A 25,752-nucleotide genomic window follows, 5' to 3' on the forward strand; every position below is an offset into this window, starting at 1 on the left:
TGGCCAGTAGGTCATATGCGTGCCCCCGTGAGGTATCTAATAGGCTCCCCCAGATCCCAGGAGGGGCTGTTGCAGTCGAACCTGCCTTACAGCTGAGATCTACTAGGCTGAGCTGGGAAACTACAAGGATCTATAGGATGCAGCCTGTCACCCAGCTCAGCTGTTGATTGAAGGTCAACAAAGAAACAAAAGAAATAAAAAACAAAATAAAGGGACACTAGATCCCCGGCGGGGAGCTAGGTCCATACTCCTCAACGGTAGGCAAAAAAACTGGAGGATTTTCAGTAACCTCAACCCTAACAGTAACTCTCTCTAATGTAGACTTCAACCTTTGTTTCCATACTCAACTCTCCTGCTTTGGGATCCTCTGAACCAAAGACCAGCTGCTGTGTGCCAAAAGATACCAGCACTGGGATCATGGCTCTGGAATCTAGAGTTCCATCTTATTTTTCGAATAACTGAAAACTCATCTGACATAATAATGATTTTTAGGAAACCTTGTGTTTTTTCTTCCTATATTGCATCATTAATGATTGTCTGCACATATTGTTAGCTATACTTTCTTTTAACTGCTGCTGATCAATACAGCTTTATGTTTATATATTTCACTTTCCATTTATCCTGTTTGTAATTGCAGAAAATTGAACATATTTTAAAGAAACTGATACAACTCATGGAAAAACAGGGCAAGTGAGTATATTAAGTTTCATGCTAAGTACGTTATCCAAATAGGAATTGGTGGTGATGGGGATGTTAAGGTGGGTAAAGTGAAATTTCCTTGGGAACGTCTCTATCCAGTGTCTGGATACAAGCAGTCAGGCCTCATCTTTGCCAAAGTTTGGGTTTTACACTGAAGATAGACACCTGGAATTGGAAGAAATGTGAAAATAGTCATACAGACTGGGAGTGATGTAGTGATGAACTAAGAAATAGGGTTGTTAACATTAACCAGGGGCGGATCCAGAGTCAAGTCTCAGGAGGGGCACTGCCAGAAAATAAAGTGTTGCTAACAGAACAGAATATTGCAATAATACATTATGTTGCAGTTGTTTGTTATGTATAACAGTTATTGTGCCTTTTTTTTTTTTTACACATCCTGACACTTTTGGAATCCCTTCTAAACAACATTTGGCACATTACTGTCATTAAAATGGGTCTGTCATCCACACTGCACATTACTGTGTTTTATTGCTGTGGAGCAGCTGTCTGTGTTACACACGATCCAGACGCAGTGTAAAGGATGGAGGGCCCCAGATTGAAGGAAGGGGGTCTGGTAACCAGCAATGTTGGTGGTTATCTGGGCCCCTTTCCAACTATCCGGGCCGCCTCAAGTGGCGGAATGCTAGTGCAGGGTCACAGCTGCGTCCACTGTGACCCTGGTAGTTCTGCCACTGTATAGAGGACTACGAATCCCAGCAATAAGTTATACAGCAATGCAGAATACCACCAGCTACAGGGCCCCCACGCTGCACCAGTCTTCACCCTCTCCCGGCCCCCTGTAACAGTCTTCACCCTCTCTAGGCCCCCCTGTGTCAGCCGTTAACTTCTCCAGCAGGCACCTCCAGCCGCCTTGTACCAGTCTTCACCCTTATCAGTTTTCATCCACCCAGGCCCCCCTGTACCAGCCTTCACCCACCCGGACACCTACCCGCAGCACCTTCTCCTTGGCGGCCGGGTACAGGAGGGAGAGATGCTGCCAGCAGCGGCCTGTGGGGTGCAGGAGCGGGTACACTTTGAGCGCCACCCACACACAAGGACGTCATCCTGCTTGGCAGCACCTTCAGAGCGGACAGCAGAGGTAGGGAGCAGAATTTTTCTCAGGGGAGGAGGCAATTGCCCTCTTCCCCCGATCCCCCTCTACCACACCAACCCATTCATTTCACTTTACCTTTTCCCCCTGAAAACAGTTAAATAGTGTATACATATAGTTGTAAACCCGTGCAATGGAGGCAGCTACTTGTTTCTGTTGAATAAATAATTTCTCACTTAAAGTGACACTAAGCTCAGGAGGTAAATCTTAAAAATGCATTTAGGTACCTTAACTATTAACAAAAAAATTATTTTATTTGTGTATCACTCAGCTGTAGTTCCTCAAATCATCTGTGAATTGGTGCTGACACTGTCCTTCGTTCTGGAGGGTGGCTACTTTTGTTCCCCATGGTCCCTGTGTGTGTTTTAAAGTAGCCACCACTCCAAGCTTACTCCTATGATGGACTACAAGCTCAGATTTAGTTTACTAAGTTGTATTGAGATTGTAGTCCATCACGAAAGCAAGGTTGGGGTGAAGCAAGCTTCCAGAAGGAAGGATAGTGTTAGTATGATTCAGAAATGATTCAGAAATGATTTGTGGATCTAGAGCCGAGTGATACATAAATAAGATACATTTTTGTTAATAGGGTATTTGAATGTATTTTTAAGATTTAACTTCTGAGTTTAGTGTCACTTTAAATTAGAATGCAAGTTAATCTTTGAACATGTTCTAACTGTAACATTTTTGCTTTGCATTCTTAATTCACTCCAGTGTTCACTGAAATCACAATGCTGAATAATTGTATACCTCTGGGTATTTATTTATTATGTATTACAGGTGTTTATATAGCACCGACAACTTATGCAGCACTTGACATAGTTCCACATTTACATCAGTCTTACGGTCACATGCAGAATGTTTGGACACTATGCAAAGCATACTTAGGGACTTGGGTAATTCTTCAATCAAGTAGTTGGTGGTATTTTCATGTCTACATTTTGTCTTGATCACAGTGCCAATCAACATCAGCAAAAATCTGGTACTTCTTTGTGATGGCCGTGTACTATGCTTGTCACTGCAGTGGCCATGACATAGTTAGGGTTTTTTTTTTCCACTTTAAAACTGCCAGCCTGTGTAGTGTTGTACCTAACCCACAAATCTGGGCATTAACTGCAGCTGTTCTGGACCATAGATCACAGGTTGGCAGAAGCGATCGGGCGTCTCAACGCTGGCTGTTTACATTTCAAGCTGATTTCCCGCTCGCGTGCACTGCCTAGCGGCAGGCACGGGCAGGACGGAGACGGACGTTTAAAAATTCCCACCAGCATCCAAGAAGCCGCTGTCCGGCCATTTAATTACAACGGCCGGACAGCAGGTGGTTAACTATTATCAAAAACATAGCTTATTTGTGTATCACTCAGCTGTAGATCCTCAAATCATCTCTGAATTGGTGCTGACACTGTCCTTCCTTCTGGAGGGCGGCTACTTTTGTTCCCCATGGTCCCTGTACTTATTGTAACATAGTCACCGCTCCAAGCTCGCTCCCGTAATGGAGTACAATCTCAATACAAATTAGCAAACTTAATGCGAGATTGTAGTCCATCACAGGAGTGAGCTTGGAGCGGTGGCTACTTTTCAACACACTCACAAAAAAGTACAAAAGTAGGCTCCCTCCAGAGGGAAGGACAGTGTCAGCAACAATTCAGAGATTATGTGAAGATCTACAGCTGAGTGATGAACAAATAAGATACATTTTTAACAATAGTTAAGGTGCATGAATGCATTTTTAAGGTTTAACTCCAGAGCTTAGTGTCACTTTAAAGAAAAAAAGTAACATCGCCCTTCACAGTGCACACCAGGGCACGTGCATTATAAGGTGAAGACGCAAGCTGGCTGGTCCTGCAGTCTCTGAACTACATACATTTGTGACATTAATATCTGCCTGAGTGAGTAAGATTGCAAATGGTAAATGGCTCTCAGCTAGCTCTTTTATACAGTTTGAGAAATACTGTATGCTAGCACTTTAAGTGGGCATGTGTACGTTCATTTGCTAAAAAAATCTAATATTCTTTTAAACTGCTATAGGGGATAATTTACTCTCTAACTTTCCTAAAATGTTCCATCATTCTTGGTCATTTCTTGTCATGTGCAGGCCTCCTAATGCTGATGATTTTCAAAAGTGTTGCAAAGCTAGCCTGGACCTGCACAAAATCATCTGCTGTACCCCATCATTGAAGACTGAACATCAGCTCCCACCTCTTTCAGCTGAAATAATCTTAACACTGTTATGCATCTCAGGTTTACCGGTGAGTACAGACTGCAGATATTTAGTATGTTTGAAGAATACTGCCTTAGAAAGTCATTAAAGGCCAGCTGAACTTTCAGGTCAAATCTGCAAAATATTTACCAGGTGTATCAAACCAAAAGATGTGCAAGGTCAGTTCCTTTTCCACAATCTGCCAACATGCTTTAGAGAAGGACCCTCTCTCTGCATTGTTATGCCATGTCCTCTGATGAGTCACACCTATAGCTCTGCAAACAGCTAATGTCATGCTCCCTGCTGATATTGCAAGCTCTGACTCATCAGGGGCCATGTGGGACTTCTGCAGAGAGACCACTGCTTCTACACAGACGGAAAGGGTCCTACATTTACAGCATGATCTTTTTTACTCAGGTTTACTTTACTTTCTAAAAAAAATGCTCTTTGATGCACTTGGATTGTATTGAGCTGATTTAAAATCAGTGTTTACATGGGCTTTAATTGAAAGCTATTTGCACCTGACATATCTATATAATATAACATAACCCCAGTACAATTGTATCAAAACAAACCCTTTTTTTTGTGAAAAAAACAAAGTGGAGAAGGATGAGGGTAAAGTTGTTGCCAGAAATATGTATAAATAATTGTGTATTTATTTTGCAAAAAATAGTGTTTTTTCATCGGATGAAAAACGTTTGTGTGCTAATGGAATGTCTAATGTCTGTGGGTAACCAGTTATGAATATCCTGCTGTAGGAGCCACATCTATTATTGCTAGTGTTGTGCTCTTACCCATAGTCCTCTGCTGCTGTTAGTAAGAGTCCAGAGACACATATATTTCCATTATTAGGATCTAGACATTAGAGTTGATCCTGATGTTTTGTTGATTAATTTAATGGATAATAATAGCATTTTAACATTGGTATTGTGCAGACATATATTGCTTTGTTATTCTTTGTTTTCACTACTTTTAGCAACAACAAACAGAGGATACGTCAGAATCTAACTCACAAGTACCTGATCTGGAAAAGGTTTTGGAAGAAGCATTGTTTTTGACAGAAAAATGGCTGGAAGATGTCTATGGACATAAATTTACTTTTATACCATATGGAAAGCGTAGTTTCCACTCAGAACTCTGGGTAAATGTTTTTGTATATTTGACTGATTGTTTTGTAGAAGGTTGAGCAGTTTTCAGTAATTTTTGCTAATGTTAGTAATAATTCGTAATTATTAATACAGCATTATGGTTAAAAATGAGAGCTTATTTCTAAAGTAAAGTGTTTCCCCCAATAAAGCTTCAATGTTTCCCACAGCTTTATGATAAGACTTATGCCATGTTAGAAAATGTGTCAATTGCAGTTCATTATTATGTTTTTGTAATTATTTAAAACACACCCTGTTTGATCTAGGCGTGGCATCTGTTCCTTAAGGCTGGTGAAAATGCAACTCAGAGGTGGAAGAATGCTCTTGTCCCTGTTTTACTTAGGAAGATTAAACAGGTACATTTAAAGCTAAAGTTTAATATATTTATAATTGTCTTTCCTGGTTCTCCTCCTCTCAGTGACATGCAAATTTCATTTTTAAATAAAACATTTCCATTTTTGTTACATACCTTATTTTAGACCCAGTGACATCCTCACTGCTTCTCTGTGTTTCTCTATGCTATACAGACAGATCATGGCGGGTGGGAGGGGCTGGCAGGGTGCTTTACATAGCTTCTTGAAAACATCAAAACATCTAGCCTCAGTACTCCTCTCAAGAGCCCTCAACCCTGATGCCACGGACGGGACAGGCACAGAGGCAGAGCCAGCTGTCAATCAAGTAGCGTGGTGGAGCCCAACAATATTGTCTTGATCTTACCTGGCTACAGCGCAGTTCTGCGCTGTCAGCATATAGTGAGCAATAGCCTGCTATTTGCTGAGTTTGGGTCACAAGAGTACATTAGTAAATGTTTTCCTGCGACCCAAAAAACAAAAGAGAACTAACGCCAAAAAAGGTTTGGTCATAGTCCTCTTTTCATTCTTTAAAAATAGAAATGATACCAATACACTGTTTTTGTTTTTATTTTTGTTATAGGAAGAAGCAATTGATCAAATTTCTGTGTATTGTAAAGAACAGAATGAATTTAAAAGTCTTCACCCGTCCATTAACAAATGCTTTGAAGACTGTGCAATTGAAGCAGTGCATTTGGCTTGCCAGGTAAAGTCCACCAAACTATAAAGTAAATCACACTTAAGTGTATTTCTTAAAAAGGATATGTGTGGTTAGATAAGTATGCAAAAGCTGTCTTAATGGCACATTCTAGTCTACTTTCCTTGACTACAAGTTATTATTGTAAAGATTACCTGAATGGGAACCAGTCATTATTGGGCACATATAATTATCTGAATCTTCACTCTTGAATTGTTTTACTCGTTCAAACTTACATCTTGTGGATTACTTGACATTTTTTATTTACTTGTATTTTCTCCCTGTCAGTGCAGAAGTATTAGGTTTACTACCTTTTCCTGCCTAAGCTCACTGCTAACACACTACAAATACCATCATATTACAAAGGTGCTGTTATTATTACATAAATGAAAAGTAAGAGCTTTGTTAATTGACAGTTTTACCCACCCAGCAGCCTAAACAGAGTGTCAGTTATCAGTTTTGAGCTTGTGTAAGACATAGGTCAATACAGGCTAACATCACACAGCTATCCCTGATAGGCAAGGTTGCACTTTTAAAAGATCTAAGGAGTAGAAGTTCTGGTGCTTGCCCAATGATCATGTTGTTTTCACAATCTTACCAATTCCCAGTTCAGACTTTTAGATGGTTCTTTTTAGCGACTCTCTCTCTCTATATCAAAACGTGTGCTTATGTCCATTGCTGAATGACTGTTAAGATATATCCATTTATTCTAAGCCACCCTGCCTCAGCACTAAAAATTCTTATAAATGTACCTTTAAGAAGAAAGTGGATACTTAAACGTTTCTGCCTCCCTGCTGCCAAATGTTGCCCCATCCTGAGAAATCCTCTGTTGAAGTCTTCTTCTGTTGAAGTCCTCTGCAGAAACTGACACTTCCAGGGATGCAATCTTCTGGCGCTTTGCTGCATTAAGTGGTTTCTCCCATCACTACAGGACACAGAAGTGGCATGGAAGTTGGCAGCAGGAACTACTGAGCACTGCAGGAGACATAGGAGATTGGTAGTACTGGAAGTGCCAATGTTTGCACATACTTCAGCTACAATTCCTCTTAATCAGAGTGGTGTTCAGTAGTGCAGGCACCGGTAAGTAGTGACTTTACAGGGGCAGTATTTGGATTTTGAGATTGCTGACAGGCTTGCTTTAAAACAATGTTTATATTATTCTTAGAAAATTGAATTAATGTTTTTGTTTTTTGTAAAGCCTTTATTTAATTTGTAAGTAAACCATCATTTATATGGGAAACATAATTTTATGAATTATTACTTTCTACCTAGAGCAGCACTAGTTGTTTTAAAATTATATCTGTTTTTTCCCTATGTTTTTTTAAAATATTTGTTCTTTAAATCACATAGAAATTAAAAAAAATAATAGAAACAGTGCTGCTAATAGGAAGTCCTGTTTATGCAAAAGAAACGCATGGCCTCTGTATTATACGTAATGTCCAAGGTCTTGCTTTATTCATGAGCCCCAAAGTTAAAATTGCTGAATTGGTTAAATTAGCAGTTTTGAAGAAAGTAAAACGTTGTAGATTAAGGGACACCAGTCTGGAAAAAGAAACTACTGGGGCATGGGGTAGCAATTTAATTTTATGTACGCACTGCCTGGTAGCTAAAACTAGTGTTGTAGCACTATTTTCTCTGAGAACTACTGTATCCAAGTGGTTGCCTAACATTGTACACAACAGCCTATCTCTGTGTACATGGCAGCGGTGGGCGGTGATTATTTACAGTATGTGTTTTTGTTGACTTGCACGAGTAGATTTAAGGACAGATTAGTAACTGAACTAAACTCAACTTTTCCATATACGTTTTTCTTTTCATATAGTCAGAGACCAATATTCTTAGCAAGTTAAGTTCTTACAATCTGGAAAATTTTGGACGTTTGGTGTCAAGTGTTATAGAAAATTCATGGCCAAAGGATAACCAAGGAAACTATGTTAAAGAGAGTGATGCAATTTTACAGCACTTGCTAATGTGGACAGATGCAACATACATATTTAAACTTTACGGTAAGGGTAACTTTGGTACAAATATTCATTTTTGAGATAAAGGACCAGTTTACTTTCAATCAAAGCACCTTTTTGCTCTCATTGAGATCTAAATTACCCCTCCCTTCACCTCCCCAGATGCATAATTCAATGTCGTGGCCTACCGCACTGTTTACATCTGTGCTATATTGGTGATAATATAAATTGGTTATCTTACCTTTTCATTCCCTCTCTTTCTCTGTTTTCTCTTCTACCAATTTTTATCTTTACAAACATATTCCTTTAAAGTATAACTCCACTTTTGTTTAGAAAAACACAATTGCCCTAGGTGATCTATATGCATTGTAAGGGTTTTAGCAAACACTGCTGCATATTTATAACTTTTCCTGCAGTTAACAAATATCTTTACCATGTCCTCTCTCAGACTAATTCCGTTATGAGGCAATACGGTTTTGTAATAATTATCAGAGAAAATCTTAGTGTTCTCTTTAGAAGTAGGCAGCATACTTGCACAATAGGGCACATTCACATTACAAATGTGGCTATCTCTAGTGCTTGATTTTTCTGCCTCCAGCTGTCTACCTCCGGGGTTTTCTGAAGTCATTTTCAACCATTGCGTGTGTAACGGCTCCCGGCGGCTCACCCGTGTGACGTCACGGACACGCCACGGGGTTCCGCCCCCGGGCCGCTGACATCACGCCGCTCCGCCCCCTCCTCGTCTTAAGCCGCAATCCTTCACTTGTCTGGCGTTCCAGCAACCGATGCGGATGCCAGATAGACACTGGCACCACAGCACAGCAGGGACTACCTACCCTACCTCTCCTCACAGAGCCTCCGTCTCCCCTCACAGCTCGGGCCGAACCCTGGACGTTCACTGCTGCCTCTTCATCCACTCCAGGACTCTATGATCTAAGGGGAGGATCAGCTTCCTTAGCATCTAACTGCAAGTACTGAGTTAAGCTCTCTACTGCCACCCGGTGGTAGTTCATAGGCGGTGCTTACTGTGCAAACCGGGACTGTGAACTTGTGTATTTCTAAACCTCTTAGCACTTTGACAACCATACTACCAATACTAAATTGTGAAGTGAACAGACAGTTATTGTGTATACCGAATCTATTGCTACTCTACCCGGTCTGCCTGCCAGGTCCTGTGCAGTATACTCACCTGGTTGATAAATTACCTATAACAAGTGCTCAACCTATTGATAATATTCATACCTTGGTTACCACACCACCTCCTGTACCTGCTAGCAATAACATACTGCACTACCCTCGTGACTAAAGAAGCTAAAACCCGTATACAGGACGCTAGTTACTAGGGGCAGGCAGGTAACATACTTCGGGGGAGATTGGTGCAATGATGCTTAGAACCTAGTGGCGAGATTCATTGCTGCACAATACCCTTGGTCTTGGGTGTGTGACGCGGAACGGGGTTCCGCAGCTGAGCTCCATATCCTACCTAAGTTAAGGGTGTTATAGCCCCTCATGATGTGAAGTCCATGAACCTATCGCACTCGAAACTGCCGTTCCAAAGTAATAAAGGTGGGTGCTGCGGCTGTCGACGACTGGCCACCGTGATATTTAGCAAGTAGAATACATAGATACACCGGCACTCCAAATAGTGAATCAAATACATCTGTTTATTGATGCACAAGCAGCATAACGTGATCAGTTGTTCTGCCTGATGAAGGGGACCCTGTGAGACCCCAAAACGCCGCATTGAGTGCATCACGTTATGCTGCTCATATGTCAATAAACAGACGTATTTGATTCACTATTTGGAGTGCCGGTGTCTTTATATATTCTACTACCCTCATGATGCACAGGTGTTGAATCCTCCCCTGCATTTGGCCCATTCACGGCATCTTAGAAATCCTAGGAATGGGCTAAGTGTGTAAACTGCATGACGCACGCAAAAAATAAAATATCGCTGGGGGAATTACAAATATTTTTGGCAGAAGAAACTTTGCATATCTCTTCTGCCAAAAATGTCCAGCTCCCAGCGATTTTTTATTTTATTGACTTTACTTCCACATTAATAAGGGTGCTAAAGGGCCTCAGCTATGAGGAACGATTAAGCAGTCTAAACATATTTACCTTAGAGGAGGAGGTGCTTAAGAAAAGTTAGAGGAAAGGAGGTTTAATCTGCAATTGCAGAGGGGCTACTTTAGGTCACTGCAACAAAAATGTGTAACACCCTTCTCCAGAAGTGGAAGCATTGCCAAAATTCAAAAAACTTCTAGATGTCTTCGTTGATGAGCACAACATTTAGGGATAGGTACACTCTTAGAATAGATAACTTCATCTGGCACCCACACACATAGGTTGGAATGAATAGACCTATGTCTTTTTTCCTACCATATCTACTACGTAACTAGGTGAATGGAGGAATGACAGATGAGGCTGTGGGTTAGATGATAGGATGCTTAGAGCCTTAAAGTGTATTTTTATTTATGAAGTCAAATTTGAGAAAACCTTTCTATATGTTTGTGATGTGTTCCCATTCACACAGCATAACAAAAAATCGTTTAAACAAAATACTCCTTACTTTTTACATGTTTTGTTGCAGCAGGCAACAGGTTTTTCTCAGCACATTCACAGTGATCTGTCCTAATAGAAAGACTTGGGACTGAAATTTGAGGATTGTGTTTCTCTCACTAATGTCGTTAACATCAGAAGCCTGGACTGTAATATTTTTACCCTTGGTTAGGACAGGCATTGTTCAGATCTACTATACAGAAGATAATGAACGAAACCCTCACCCCTCACCCCTCACAACCCCTTACTAATAAGAAACAAGTAGAAATGTTAACCCTTAAGAACCTAGTAGAAACCTTAACCCAAATAAAAGTAATTTAAACTGCAAGAAGCATTTGTTAAATTCGTTTTTTTAACTTATGCTATGTGAATGAGAACATTTAACAAATATAAAATAGGTGTTATCCCAATTTGGCTGCAAAAGTGGAGGTGTGTGCTAAGAGCAGAAAAAGGTTTTTTAAAATGTTGGGTTGTGAAGCCACCAGGGTCTGGACATTTGCTTTGTTTCATTAGAGATTAAGCCAATTTTGAGGTCGCCTTCAGTATGGGGATTACAAATTTTGCATGTATGAGAAGTCTAAGGAAGGTACTGTAGGTTATTTTTCATGAGGAATTCTCTAATGATAAAGGGACTATTATTTGTTCTTGTCAGGAGGAGCATGTCTTGGTGGCAGGTTATACATTTGAGAGTAGTAAGTGTAAACCTGGTCTGCAGTAGCATTTGAATCTCTGGTGGGTCTGCCCATTGCTGTCTTTTATTCTAGGGATAAAGTTAGATGCAATGATTTCTGTTGTCGTGCTCTAATAGAATTTTGTTTGGGAAAAGATGTTACATTTCATGGCAGGAGTTCTTTGCTTTATTTCAATGAGAGCTTCGTCTAAGTGTGTGTGCCACTGTTTGGTCTAAAGATTATTATTATTATTATTATTACATAGTATTTATATAGCGCCAACAGTTTGCTCAGCGCTTTACAATAAGACTCTAGAGAAGTCCTGGAGGCGAGTATGGGAGGAGTGGACAAGGGAGCTGGAAAGCAGGAGGTCTTGTGAAGAGCGGAGGGGACGGTTAGGGTGGTACTTTGAGACAAGGTCTGAGATATATCCGGGGGCAGAGTTGTGGATGGCTTTATAGGTGACTGTTAATATTTTGAATTTTATCCTCTGGTCGAGTGGAAGCCAGTGGAGGGATTGGTAGAGGGGGGATAAAAAAGATTGGTTGGGATTGGGATAAAGATTGGTTGGGTGCACCCACAAGCTTTTAAATTTTTGTGATCAAACTGGCGAGCGATTTCTGTCTTCTTTTTTTTTTCTTCAGTTTGTGGATAATGTGGGAAAAAGGGGAGAAATAGAACAGGTAACATGTGAAACACAAGTGGGTACAGGTATGAAAAGGTAAAGTGAGTATGAGAGAGACGATTATGACAAGTGGCAGACTAAACCTAGGAAAATGTGCAGCCTATTCAAAAAATGAAGTGGTTATGGGGGCTTATGCATGTATGGTGGATAGATGAAAATTGGTTGTTCTGTTGTGAAAATGGTTGGGGTTAGTGAGAGGTTTCAAGTGGGTGAGTAGTTGGGGAGTCCCCAGCAAAATATAGTGATATAGTAACAGAACATATTTTAATAAGCAACTAATGTAATTTGACATAGGATATTATACCGGTGAACAGACGAACAAATGCAAAACTGAGGGAGTTAGACTCTGCCTGTTGAGAACATCCCCTATGTGCATCCCCTATACACTAATACAAATGGAAAAAAAAATATCTCAAAATAACATAAACAAAATAATGCCTATCTTTTAGCAAATGAACATGTACCTTCCACAAGTTTTTTTAAATGAATCTATTGCAGAGTTTCTTACCTGCAGATCCTACTAGTAACAGCACTTTCTGTTACAGGCTGGCAATGCTAAGACAATGCTGCATTGCAAGTAAAAGCAGCGTTCTCAGCCTCTTGTGTGAGCTCCTTCAGTTGGCCATTGGGCGTTATATCAGGTCTATCAGATAGACAGCTCAACAGCCAAATAAGGAAGGCTGACAATGCTGCTGCTTAAAGTGCTCCAGGTAAGAATAAGGAAACTCTATACAGTTAGACATGCTAAAAATAGATGTAGGGTTTACATAGACTTTGACATGTATTTATAAACTGTTCACACAGCGAACAGCTCTGTGAACAAGAATAGCAGAGCATTATATATCGCAAGCTAAAACAATATTTTTTTTTTTTTTGGGTAGAGAAGAATTAGAACCTGTGTCAGTTCTTACTGCTCTGTATGGACCTCAGAGGGAAGAGTTCCTTTCACTTCCTGTCCCAGTGGCAACATTGTCCCCAGGGCTAGAAGTGAGGGAAGACCTCCAAGAGCAGACTGCAATAACATTTATTGCTAGTAAAGTAGGTGAAATCTAGACCACCCATCAGCTCTGTCACCACTGGAGATTTCCCCTCGCTTCTTGCCTAGGTAAATACTTTTTCAGTTGGGCAGAAAGGAAGGGGGGAAATGTCCTCAATGATGTCTCAATAAGCAGTAAAAACTTGACAGAGGTTCTATCTCTTCCATACACTTTCCAAAACGGAAAAAACAAGTTTTGTCTAAAGTTACACTTTAAACTTAGGGGGCAAAATAAATCCTTTATAACACAGTAAAAAAAGGTCATAATGAATAAAGCCTGAATACAAAATTATCCCTAATCGTAATGGGTTAAGTTATTATCGTTCTTGTCAATTAGGTGTCAGGTTATACTGCTGCCTATAGAAGAAATGCACAATGGTAAACAACAAATGTGGACCAGCCCATGATAACCCCTCCTACAACCAGCATGCCTCAGTTATTTGCTAGTGTCCTAGAAGGCTGTACACTTTTTCTTTAGCTTTGCTGGGGAAACACTAACCTACTTTTTGCCCTCACTTTTTTCTTCAATCAAGACATCACTACTGGAGCTGGTCTGTATGACAGCAGCTAAATGAAGCAGCCCCTCTTAAAGGGGTTCTAAACCCTTTGGGTTTTTTTTGCCTATATCTACTGCTATCAAGCAGTAGATATAGGCAAACAGTTTTGCACCTGTTTGTAAGCTTTAGGCGTCGGCCGACCTCTCCTGCTGTTTCTTATGCAGCTTCTTGGCCAATCTCAGTGCAGTCTGCTTGTAGCCAATCCTGTGGATCCTCCCTCTTCCTGTCTCTATTTATACTCAGGGCAGCGAACAGCACGCGGCCCAAGCAACGCTTTCCCAAGCTAGTTGCCGAGTCCCCCATTTGTGATTTACCCTGAATTCCTGGAAGTTTTCCTGTGTACCAAACCTTTGGCTTGTCCTTGGAAAGCCCTGTCTACTGGCTGTCCCTAACCTTTGATTCGTACCCTGTACCTGTTAGGTGAGTTGGGTGGACCTAGGGTTTGTGACCTGGGGTCAGCACGCAGCCAAGTCCATCTCCACCATCAGGAGCTCTGGCGAATACTGGCTGGCTCTTAGATTCCACATCCTGGGGGACCCCATGCCACCTACTCAGCATCCCATGCCACCTACTCCGCATTGCAGCACCCTGCCTTGTATTTGAACTTCCAGCTTTAGCTGACTTCGTCAGCCTACACTGCTTGGACTCTTTTCTCTAAATGTGTCCATTAATAATCGGCCAACTAATCGATCATGAAAATAATCGTTAGCTGCAGCCCTACAGTTCATACCTGTGAGTCCCAATCCATAACAGGCTGGAGGCAATCTGTGGAGTTCTGTGCTCTATAGCAGGTTTTGCTCTTTACCCTGTTCTAGCTGTGATGTTGATGTGTCAATCGCAAATTGGTCTAGGCAATTCCTTCTTCAGAAGCAATCTGATTCCTATTGTGGTTAATCCCTTAGTCATAGAATGCTTGGAACAAATAGCTGTAGCCCTCAGCTACAGCGCTGATAGTTAAAGATTTATTTTCTCATTTCTGGCATGATGATGTGTTCCAGGACCTGTGTCACAGATGGGGGATGCCGGAACTCCTGGCCTCCAGGTTTAACAGTAAACTGCACAGGTGTGTCTCCAGGTACAGAGATCCTCTAGCAGAAACAATGGATGGTCTGGTTTTGCCATGTGATCAGTATATCCTGATCTATGCCTTTTCTCCCTTAAAACTCATTCCTCATGTCCTTTAGTCATAAGCCGAACAGGTCCGAGTTTTCGTTTCGAATTCGAGCTTTAGGACATCTGAAAAGTTTGAACTCGGAACTCAATGCAAGTCTATGGGGGTAGACCTTTCAAAAACAATTATCCCCATTAAGAGGGCTTATGTGCAAGTTATTGGCCATAAAAAGTGTATGGGGATCGGGGTACTGCCCTGGGGGACAGGAATCAATGAACATTTTTTTTTTAAATACAGTTTTTAAAGGAGCATTGATTTAAACATCACTTAAAGGGTAACAATAGAAATTAAAAGTTCCTTTAAATATCGTGCCTGGGGGTCCCCTTAACCTTCCTGTAAAGTGGAAAATCTATACAACGTATAGAACATGCTGCAGCAAAAGTGACATTTCCAAAGAAAAAAAATGATTTTTTTTTCCATTTGTAAAGACTGCAGTTCCCCCTCCCAAAAAAAACCTTTAGGTCTGGTAGGAATATTAGGAGGGACCACATTTAAAAAAAAAAAAAAAAAAGCGTGGGGTTCCCTGCAAAGGTCTGGTAGGAATATTTAGGAAGGACCCCATGTAAAAAAAAACAAAAAAAAAAGTGTGTGGGGTTCCCCCTCAAAGTCATGCCAAACCCTTAAGGTCTGCTGGAATTTTAAGGAGGAACCCCACCCCCAAAAATGGGGGGGGGGGGACATGAGGACCCCCCTAAGATTCCATACCAGACTCTGATCCAAGCATAGGCCTGGCAGAGCCGGAAAAGGGGGGGAGGCGAGCGAGCGTCCCCCACTCCCATACCAGGCCACATGCCCTCAGCACCGGGAAGGTGCTTTTTCAGGGTCGTCGCTGGAAAAGCACCTTGGCCACAAAGGGTTAATAAAATTATACATTGTAAATAATTGTAAATAAAAAGTCCAGACTTTTGAAAAAAATCTTTATTTGGAAAAAAAACAAAAGACATGTTTTTGACAAGTCTTTTATTTAAAGAAAAAAAAAATTGATCCACCAATGTAATCCATGGTCAATCACGACGTCCAACATTGACGACTCGACAAAATAAAAAATAAAACAATAAATAGAAATAACAATTAAAAAAAAAAACGACGACCCCAGTCCCCGCCGCATAATGGCATTGTCATGCCACAAATGTCGGTAACATATAAATAAACATTTGGTCAGAGCTAGCAGTGAAAGCTAGCTCCGTCCAACTGTTTACAGTTGTGACAGGTGAGCCATGATTGGGCAGAATCATCATGACTTTGCCCAATCATGGCTTCACAGTTCTCTGTGCCCTGATTGGGCAAAGTCTTGCACCTGACCTGTGGCCAATCGGGTCACAAGGCACAGTGCTTTGTAGGGATATACCGTTACTAGTATCGATATCGTTGCGGATACTGAGTATTTGGGCGAGTACTCGTACTCACCCAAATGCTCCGATGCCTGTAATGACACGTTGCCCGACTTCCTGATCGGTCGGGAAGCTGGCCAATCAGGAAGCCAGGCGTCGTGTAATGACGCAGCGCCCGGCATTCTGATTGACCGCGAAGCCGGCTTCATGCTTCCTCATCATCTCATGACGAGGGAGCATGGAGCCGGCCTCCCGGCCAATCGGAAAGCAGGGTGCCGCGTCATTACACTGCGCCCGGCTTCCATGATTGGCCAGCAAGACGGCTCCGGCTGGGTACCTGAGGAAGGCCGCTCCTGGCTGTAGAGGACCCGGGGGTGACTGGCTGGACATGCCGAGGTGAGAGGGGACAGAGATCCGCACTGAGGGATTCGTATGGGACGGCTTTCATGTTAATCGGAAATCCGGGTGGCGAGTCTTTACACGCTGCCCGGCTTCCCGGCTAATCAGGAAGCCAGATGGTGAGTCATTACACGCCACCTGGCTTCCTGAATGGGACTTCCCATACTCGGTAATTGGTATCGGCGAGTACCGAAAAAAAATTATCGGTACTCATACTCGGTACCAAAATACCGGTATCGGTGCATCCCTAGTGCCTTGTGCCGAATGCACGGCAGGTGAATAGCCTGCCGAACACCCTGACAGTTTGCGTGTTCGCCGAACACACAAACTGCCGATGTTCGAATCGAGCTCACTTTCGGATCGAACATTGAGCCCAACACTAATCTCCTTCACAGGATAGAGACAGAGGGCATTCTGGTGATCCTCATAGCTATGCATTGGCCCAAGCTAACATGGTACTTCAACCTCATAAGACTCCTAGCAGACACTCTACATGCTTTTCCAGATTGTAACTTCTGTCTCAAGGACCAATTTACCACTGTGCTTCACATTTACTGGCTTTAATGGCATGGTTATTAAAGTCCAAGTTCTGACAGACAGAAGCATTTCTGAATCGATCATTCCCAACATGATAAAACTTCTACTTCTCATAAGGTCTATCACTGTACGTCGGAGGCATACTTTACCTTCTCCATGTCTTCACCAGCACTTGGCCCTCAGCACTATAAAGGATCAGGTCTCTGCTCTTGGCATCTTGTTCCAGAGAGCATTACCTTCTCACTTCTTGATTAAGACTTTTATTCAGAGGGTCTACCATGCAACTATCCTGTTCGGTCTCCTAGTGTTGGATCTCAATCTAATACTCTTGCCGCTTCAAAAACTGCTCTTTAAAACTCGTCTTTCCACGCTTACCCATAAGCTTGTGTTTGTTATAGCCACCACCTCTGCGAGGTGTGTGTCAGTGCTGATGGCTTTATTGTGTAGTGAACCCTTTATGGTCCTGCACAAGATCAAGGAGGTTAATCAGAACATCGTTCTTCCGTCTCCCTGTCAAGTTACAGTTCATCAGAGGAAATATCTCCCTCTATTGTCAAACGTTCTGAAGATGGCAGTACAATTTGGCAGTTAATGACTTCCTGTGTCCTTCAATGGACTTTACGATAAGTATTAAAATCCTACATTCTGAAACTTTTTGGTAAGAACTTGTTTTAGAATGGGCTGGCCTATACAGGTCTCTGTCTTTTTCAAATTCCATAGCTGCTGGAAATGTCTTCAGGGTCCACCCCAAGTACTCCCTTGAGTAATGGGAGCCTAACTCTTATGTCATGATGGTTCACTGAGTAAACATTTTGTAATAAAATTTGGCTTGTTTAATTTCAGGATCGGATAGCCGAATAATATCACAATTTGGAGAGGACAGCCAAGAACTGGTGGCTCTTTCAGAATCGGTGTTTCTGAAGGCCATTAGGGATGTCATGGATGGAACGGTGCTCTATAAACATATACAGAGTATTCTAAAGCACAAGAAACAGTTTGTAGCTATTTGTAAACTGAGTAAGTTCTTTAATATTAGACAAAATATTGTATACTTCACTTGACTAGCTAAAGGCAGTGTGTTTATAATGGATCTGTGTTGGCTGCTTTTCTTTTGAAGAAACCGAAAAAAAAGAGAAACTCTTGTTGAGTGAAATAAATCAAGTGCTGAAGTGGAGGAATTCTGAATTTGACAAACTACAAACGGAGCGTGAATGGGTGAACAGTCTCCTTAAAATGATCGAGAGTGTTGATAAGTATATAAAAGGTATTCAGTCCCGATTTTTATTTTATTATTATACAGGATTTATATAGCGCCAACAGTTTTTCTAGGCTGTAATACAAGTATCCTAGTTTTCACCAAAGCTCTCAGTTTGTCTTGATTATTTCAGCAGTGGAGAAGATTATCTTTTCTACTTCATATAGCATAATATAATAGTTCTACCAATTATTTTGACATCAGAACCCTATTAAGTTTGGATCCTTGGAGGGGAGAATGTAGTTGATGAGCTATAATTAACTCTGTATCCCTAATCTGCTGTATAAATACCTAGGAGGGCTTAAAAATGGGAACGAAAATGAAGCTGTTTTATCTAATGACCACTCCTTGTTTTTATTTTATAGAGAATAAAAGCTGAAGCATCACTGGTTAATATCTCCACTAATGATCATGTTTTTCCTAATACTAATAGAGGCCTGACTACAGTCCAAATATGTGCATTGGAAGAGAGGTTTAGACATTTCCTCCTGGCATTGAACTCATGTACTGGCTGGCCCTCCTTACCTCCAGGCATGAGATGGCCAGACTGCTAGACTGGGTTAGTTCAGGAACAAGAAAATGCTTTAGAGAGTGAAGCTCATGACTCTGCCTCTTAAATTGCATATTTACTGAGTAGGTAGATACTATATAAAGTATAAACCCCTAAATGCATGTAATAAGTATACAAAATTCATTATGAGAATTGGCAGTTTTATTTCATTTTTTTTAAAGGAATGTTTGCTGAGAATAGATTTAGGGCACTACTGCAATGATTATAGTTGTCACTAAACACTTTGGTGTTGGCTGCTGATTCTTTTTATTGTTAGGAATGCAAGTTACTATTTTCTACACTGTAAATCTTTATATAATTTGCTCAAGGTCAGATGCACTTAAAGGAAACCTGTGAATATGAATGCAGCCATCGTTGACCTCTTTTAAAGATGCAAGCTTCAGGGCTGTTATCCTTATACTAGCTTCACTACCTATCAAATTACTGTTCAGAATAAGTATGTTGCTAGTGAAGTTGGGATTCCTGACCTGAAAACTTTATTTTCATGTCAGAGACTCACAGGTACACACCTTTAAAAAGTTAGAGGCATTTACTATATTTTTATAGTGACATATTTCCAACAACAGTTTACATTTTACTGTAATATAATAATGTTTTTTTTCCAAGTGAATGTTTCTGAAATTCATGCAAAGCATTTACAAGAACTGGGATCACAAAAGCTAATGGATATGTTACCAGTGAAGACACTTAATTCGGATGATGAATTTACTGGACATGACTTGTCTTATTATAACCTCAGTGCTCCTTCCATGACCATGGCTGAACACCTGAACACTTTCAGGACTAGCCATGTCTTTACCACTTGTTGGGAGAGACAAGCCAATGCTGTTGCTGAGAGTTCTCATAGTGAGTCCTCTAATGAGAGTGAAGATGACACTGAGTACACAGTTGAGGAAATAGTCGATGAACTCTTCAATCCATGTTTGGAAAATTGCAAGAAGATTTATAATGACCTAAAATCTGGACAAGTCACCTTTGAAGTTGTGGACGAGTTTTTAGCAGATTTCAAAGACAATTATGGAAATCTCGAAAAAGAGCTTGAAATCTTGTGTGGCTTGGGAGACAGAGAGACTAAAACATGGATCTCGAACCGCGTGATGCAGATTAAAGAGTACCATCAACTTGATGTAGCCTTTCGTTCTGCAGAGGCTATATCTGAAGTAAAAGGTTTTTTCAATCTGGATGGGGACTTCCAAACATTAGAAACCCTGCTGCAATTTGTAAGTAAAACAGCATAAATCCATATATTCTTTAGTGAGATTGATGGTAAATTAGTAAGCATTTTTTGTGTTTTGTGGTAATAAAGGTAAAGCCTGACAGCATGTTTTTGAATGAACACCTGTAAACTTTAAGGCCCCATTCACACCAGGGCATAGCAGGGATGTTTATAGTTTTTTTTTGTTTTTTTTCAAACAAATTTTATTTGATTTTTTCACATAAAACTACAAAAGAAAAATGAAACAAACATACTATCAGCAGGTTACATAAGTGTGCATATCCGTATTCATTATACATCAGACGTGTACGATGTGTCAGGGTACCTGTGCTATCCGCTCCCCTGTTAAACTACTGCTTATAAGGAACAAACTCTATGTAATTTCTGGATCTAGAGGGGCTGAAGCTAGGCCAAGTATCTGGCAGGTAGGAGGTAATCAAATCCTGCGCCAATCGCAGGCTCCCCAGCGTGTTCGACACATCTGCCTCTAAATACCATTTTGTATATCTAAAGGGCTGAACCAGGTGAGTTATTTCTAGGGTTGCACAGATACCAAGTACAGTACTCGGTACAAGTATGAGTGCATGTACCGATACTTTTGAGCTCCAAGACTACACTAGAGACAAATTCAAAAATTAGGAGGCAGCTGTCATTTGTAAGGAGCACACGGAGCTCCTGGGATTTGTACATCTCTGTTTTAATGTATGATTCTGTTTTTATAAATATAAATAAAGTGATGCACAGATACTAGTTTTGCGAGTACGAGTACTGGTACTTGCCGAGTACTTACAAGTACGAGTACTGATACATTTTTGTTTATTGTCATGTGACAGTTTTTCTAAAACAATACAGACTAATGATTTCAGGACAGTGGTGGAGTGCCAGAGCCAGGTCCCAGCTGCAACCACTGCAACCCTGGTAGTTCTCATGAAAATGCCAAGTATGTGCACTGGTACTCGAAAGGTATCTGTGCAACCCTAGTTATTTCCATTACCGTTAAGGTTTTTACAATGAAATGTTTCCATCTTTTGAAGAAGGATGAGGCATGTTTATCTTTGTGCATTTCGGCCTCTAGTCTTTCCTTGGCCAGTAACGCTGTCAAGTCCTTTATGATTTCCTGTACCTTGGGGGCCGATAGGGCGTTCCAGTGTCTCATGAGACATCTCCTATCCACCAGGAGGCAGATGTGCACCCAGTCCAGTCCTTTATATTTGGTCTGACCTCGATTGTTGGTAGAACAGTCCAGGTAGCCAAAAAGGCACAATGAGTACTCCAAGTCTGGTTTCCAGGAAACAATAGTGTTGCTATATGCAAGAACTTGGTTCCAAAAGTCCGATATCTCTGGACACCCCCAAAAGCAGTGATGTAGGGTTGGGCGTTGGAGTCCACATTTCGGACATATCGATATTAGTTGGTTTAATGAGGACGGCGTCGTTGCTGGAATGAAGTAAGGGACATAGGCTCGATGTAAAATTTTAAATTGGGTCTCCCTCCGAATTTCGTTTGTTATTATTGATCTCATCTTGGTGTACCCCTCAAGTAGTTTAGGTAACAGATCCGGATCATCAAAGTCTCTTTACCACCCTTTCACACTTGACCCTGAGAGGGGGGTATAAATAGTGTTTGTGTTTGTAGTCTTGGGTATAGTTCCGAAATAGAATATGTTTTGTTTGATACAAGGGTGTCCAGAAATGATGATGAGAAAAGGGATCTCAGCTTACCCCCGAGACTGTGCCACAAAGTCTTCAGCTGTAGGTAGTGTAGAAAGTCCTGGGGGGGGATATGATATTGTTGTATCAGATCCTTGAAAGAGTAAGGGGCGAAGGTTTGAGGGTCAAATAGTTGTTTCCAGAGATGGAGGCCCTTTTCTTTCTATTTGTGGAATGCTGAGTAATCTAAGCCTTGAACAAATGAGGGGTGCCCCGTGATAGGACAGTGTAAGGACATACATAAAGGCAGTTTGAGAGATTTCCTGATCTCTCGCCAAACAGTAATTGTGTCCCTAATCAGTGAAATGTGTCGAATGCGCTGGGGTAGAGCAGAGATTTTGCAGTGGAGGACCGCCCTAAGATCCCATGGGTTGATTAACTCCGTCTCCAATTGGGTATTTGAATAGACTTCACTATCGGATATCCAATCTAGTGCATGACGAAGTAAGCAAGCCATATTGTACAGTTTGATGTTCGGGAGGTTAGTTCCCCCCTCACCCTTCGGGAGCCAGAGTTTCTTGAATGAAATTATCGGCCGTTTTGCCTGCCAAATGAACGTTGACATGGCTCTATTTAGGCAAGAGATATCAGTAGTTTTCAACAGTAAGGGGAGAGTTTGCAGTGGGTATAGTAACCTTGCGAAACTCATCATTTTAATGAGGTGAATTCTCCCGAAGAGCGATAAGGGAAGGTCCTTCCACATATCTAATTCCTTACAAATTTTTTGTATGAGCGGGGGGGTAGTTGAGGTGGTAAAGAGAAGAAGGAGTCTTCCCCACCTTTATACCTAGATAAGTTATGTGCTGCTGTGCCACCCTCATGACTCCCTGTCCATCCCACCCCATTGTCCCTGACAGGGGGAGGATTTCGCTCTTTAGGAAGTTAATCCAGAGTCCCGAGAACGTTTTAAAATGATCAAACAGAGTTCTAATGAATAAAACGTCTTCCTTCGGGCGGGAGGTGAACAGCAGAACATCGTGAGCAAACATTGCCAGTCGAAGCTCCGCTTTGCCCACCTTGATCCCATGGAACGCGTCTGAGTGCATGATGCGTGCTGCTAGTGGTTCTAGGGATAGGTTGAACAGTAGGGGTGACAGAGGGCAGCCCTGCCTCGTTCCCTTTGCCAGGGTAAAAGGACTCGACAATGCCGCCTGGGTCAGTATTCTTGCGATCGGGGAGGCGTACATTTGTTCAAAGAAGTTGACTACTTTTACCCTGAAGCCAAATTCTGACAGTACCCTGAACAACCATCTCAGGTTTACATTGTCAAACGCTTTCTCTGTGTCAAGAGTGATGATGGCGGACTCCAATAAGGGGTTAAAGCGAGCCTGCTCCAGTGCCACCAGTACTTTACCTATGTTTGTCACTCCCGAGCGACCCTTGACAAAGCCTACCTGCGACAGCTGAATCAGGGTTGGTAGGATATCAGCCAGCCTGTTCACAACTATTTTAGAGAGGATCTTGGCGTCTATGTTTAGGAGCAAAATAGGTCTATACGAGCTGGGATCCGTAGGATCCTTCCCCTCCTTGGGTAGCAGTTTTATGTATGCCTCTTTTCCCCTTACTGGATACATGGAACCTCCCCACACCGATGAGTACATGGAGTATAGAGGCCCTCCCCGCTGCTCCTCACCGGAAGTCTATAGTTTGTTTTTAAAGGCAGAGCTTTCAAGAAGCTTCAGATTGAAAACAGTAGCATAACAGTAACCATTGCAGCCCATGCTGCCATGGGGCCAGGGAGTTGAAGGGGCCCATTAGAGGGACTGTTGAAGCAATTCAAATCTGTGTTTATGGTAAGATAACACAAATTCAGTACGAAATGCTGTTGACTCTCATCCTGTACCCCCTGTGACCTTTACAAGCAGTAAGAGCTGATATGAGATGTAAAGCAGTACACTTCAGAACCATTGTTGCTAGTCAAAGATACTGCAGAATATGCAGTAAGAAGAATGAAGCTATTTAGCTGGCTTAGTAGTATAAATGTATTACCCTCTGTGTAATTCCGGTCATCCTGGCCAGCACTGACATTAACCCTGTATGCCTAATGCAGTCTTACCCTGGCTTTAAAAAATCACAGAGAATTTACTCTGTTAAATACTGACAGCTTTTCGGTTTTCTGCAAAAGATTCCACAGTTTAAGGGTTTGTTCACACGAGCCCGCATGCTAGAAACACATAAGTGCTAGTATGCATTGTGTAGGGACAGTGCGATGCAGTGTAACCACGCGCCACACTATTTACACTTTATGGAAGTGTCATAAATTGACATTTCACTCAACTTTATGTACTGTAGCATGTTGTAACATGGTGGTGCAACATGCAGTGAGGGATGAACATTAATATACATGCATGGATTGAACAGGGCACATAGAAATGTATTGTGTTCGATGTGCCCTTGTGTTAAGCCTGTGTTGATCTATGCAGATCAATGTCGCTTAATGGCCTTGGTGTAGACAAGCCCTAAATAAGTTTGTATTAAGGTTATAGAGTAATTGTGTGCTAACAATTATGTCATAACAATTATTGTTATGGCCATTATTATTGCTACTATAGAACTCGTGTTTTCTTTTTTCTTTTTTTTCCTTTTTTTTACTGACTTCTACCACTTGCTTAATATAATGTGGAAAGGGTGACAAGGCTTAGAATTTACTCTGAGACTCTGAGATCTGAGATGCTGTAAAAAGACTATTGAGCTACTTGGGACAGAGCGGTTGGCAGGAAAATTAAAGTGCTATTTCAGAAGGCTAAAAAAACAGAAAATTGTATTTCATATTTACAACAATTTTCTTTTCCTGTCTAGCTCCATGGCAGCACACGAATGGGTTGATCAGGATTGTAACTCATAAATTTGCCCAAGAGGCCCAGCTTGCCGTTCCGTAACTAGACTACTTATTAGGTGGGCAATGTGCTGCCATGGAGCTAGACAGGAAAGGAAAATTGCGGTAAGTATGAAATACAATTTTCCGGTTTTCCTGTCAGCTCCATGTCAGCACACGAATGGGAAATAACTCGTCATAACAGGGTGGGATTGATGCGTAACAGTTTAATTAAATCCAGAGGCAGAAGAAATAACACTACGACCAAAGTCAACCATGGTTAGAGGAGCTAGATAAACACAATATTGAGTCATGAAAGTGTGTACAGAAGACCATGAGGACCTCTTCACAGACAATCTCTATAGGTACTCTACTTGCTGGAGCCCAGGACGTTGTTGGATGGGCTGAGACACCATGTGGCACAGGTAAGCTTTTTGCTTTGTAGGCCAATGTAATCGTTTTCACCACCCAGGAAGTGATGAGCCTACTAGACACTTTAGCGCCTTTTCTGGGCCCGGAAGGAACAATAAAGAGATGGTCTGTAGACTTGAACTCCGTTGTGGCTGCAATATACGCTTTTACGTACTGCCAATATCCAAGCGGTTAACTTGATGACCATCCTCTGATGGAAAGGTGAGTAAGACAACTTCCTGTCTCATGTGAAAAGCAGATACCACTTTGGGGACAAATCCAAACATTGGGACCTTTATGGTGGACCACCCTATCCACCATAAAGGTTGTGAAGGGTTCTTTAAACCCAAGTGCGGCCAATTCCAATACTCGCCTGGCTGAGGTGATCTTCAAGGTGAGAAGCCGTAGAGACACATTTTTTCCAAAGGGCTCTGAAGCTAGATAGTCCAATACCAAAGGAAGGTCCCATTTAGGGGACAAGAACTTTCTCTGAGGTTTTACTCTTAAAACAGCTTTAAAGAACTTGACAATTCAATTTTCCGTAGCAAGATGAAGACTAGTAAAGGCTAATATTACTGACAACTGCCCTCTGAAGGTGCTCAGACTGAGATTCATGTCAAGTCCCTCTTGCAGGAATTCAACTACCTGCATGACATGCGGTGTTAG

At 41.5% G+C, this 25,752-nt stretch overlaps 1 protein-coding gene across 1 annotated transcript in view; it reads left to right on the top strand.

Annotated features, from left to right (window-relative positions):
- LOC108785792 (E3 ubiquitin-protein ligase RNF213-like) overlaps positions 1-25,752 on the top strand; it is a 165,172-nt gene that overhangs the window by 28,164 nt on the left and 111,256 nt on the right. The window contains 8 exon segments of the mRNA XM_018554940.1: positions 1,611-1,798; positions 4,984-5,148; positions 5,419-5,508; positions 6,086-6,208; positions 8,022-8,205; positions 17,953-18,126; positions 18,227-18,373; positions 19,542-20,155. Of these exon segments, the coding sequence (XP_018410442.1) occupies positions 1,611-1,798; positions 4,984-5,148; positions 5,419-5,508; positions 6,086-6,208; positions 8,022-8,205; positions 17,953-18,126; positions 18,227-18,373; positions 19,542-20,155 (1,685 nt within the window).

This window comes from Nanorana parkeri, unplaced genomic scaffold (assembly GCF_000935625.1).
Source record: "Nanorana parkeri isolate BGI_ZX_2015 unplaced genomic scaffold, ASM93562v1 scaffold179, whole genome shotgun sequence".
NCBI classification, from domain to species: domain Eukaryota; kingdom Metazoa; phylum Chordata; class Amphibia; order Anura; family Dicroglossidae; genus Nanorana; species Nanorana parkeri.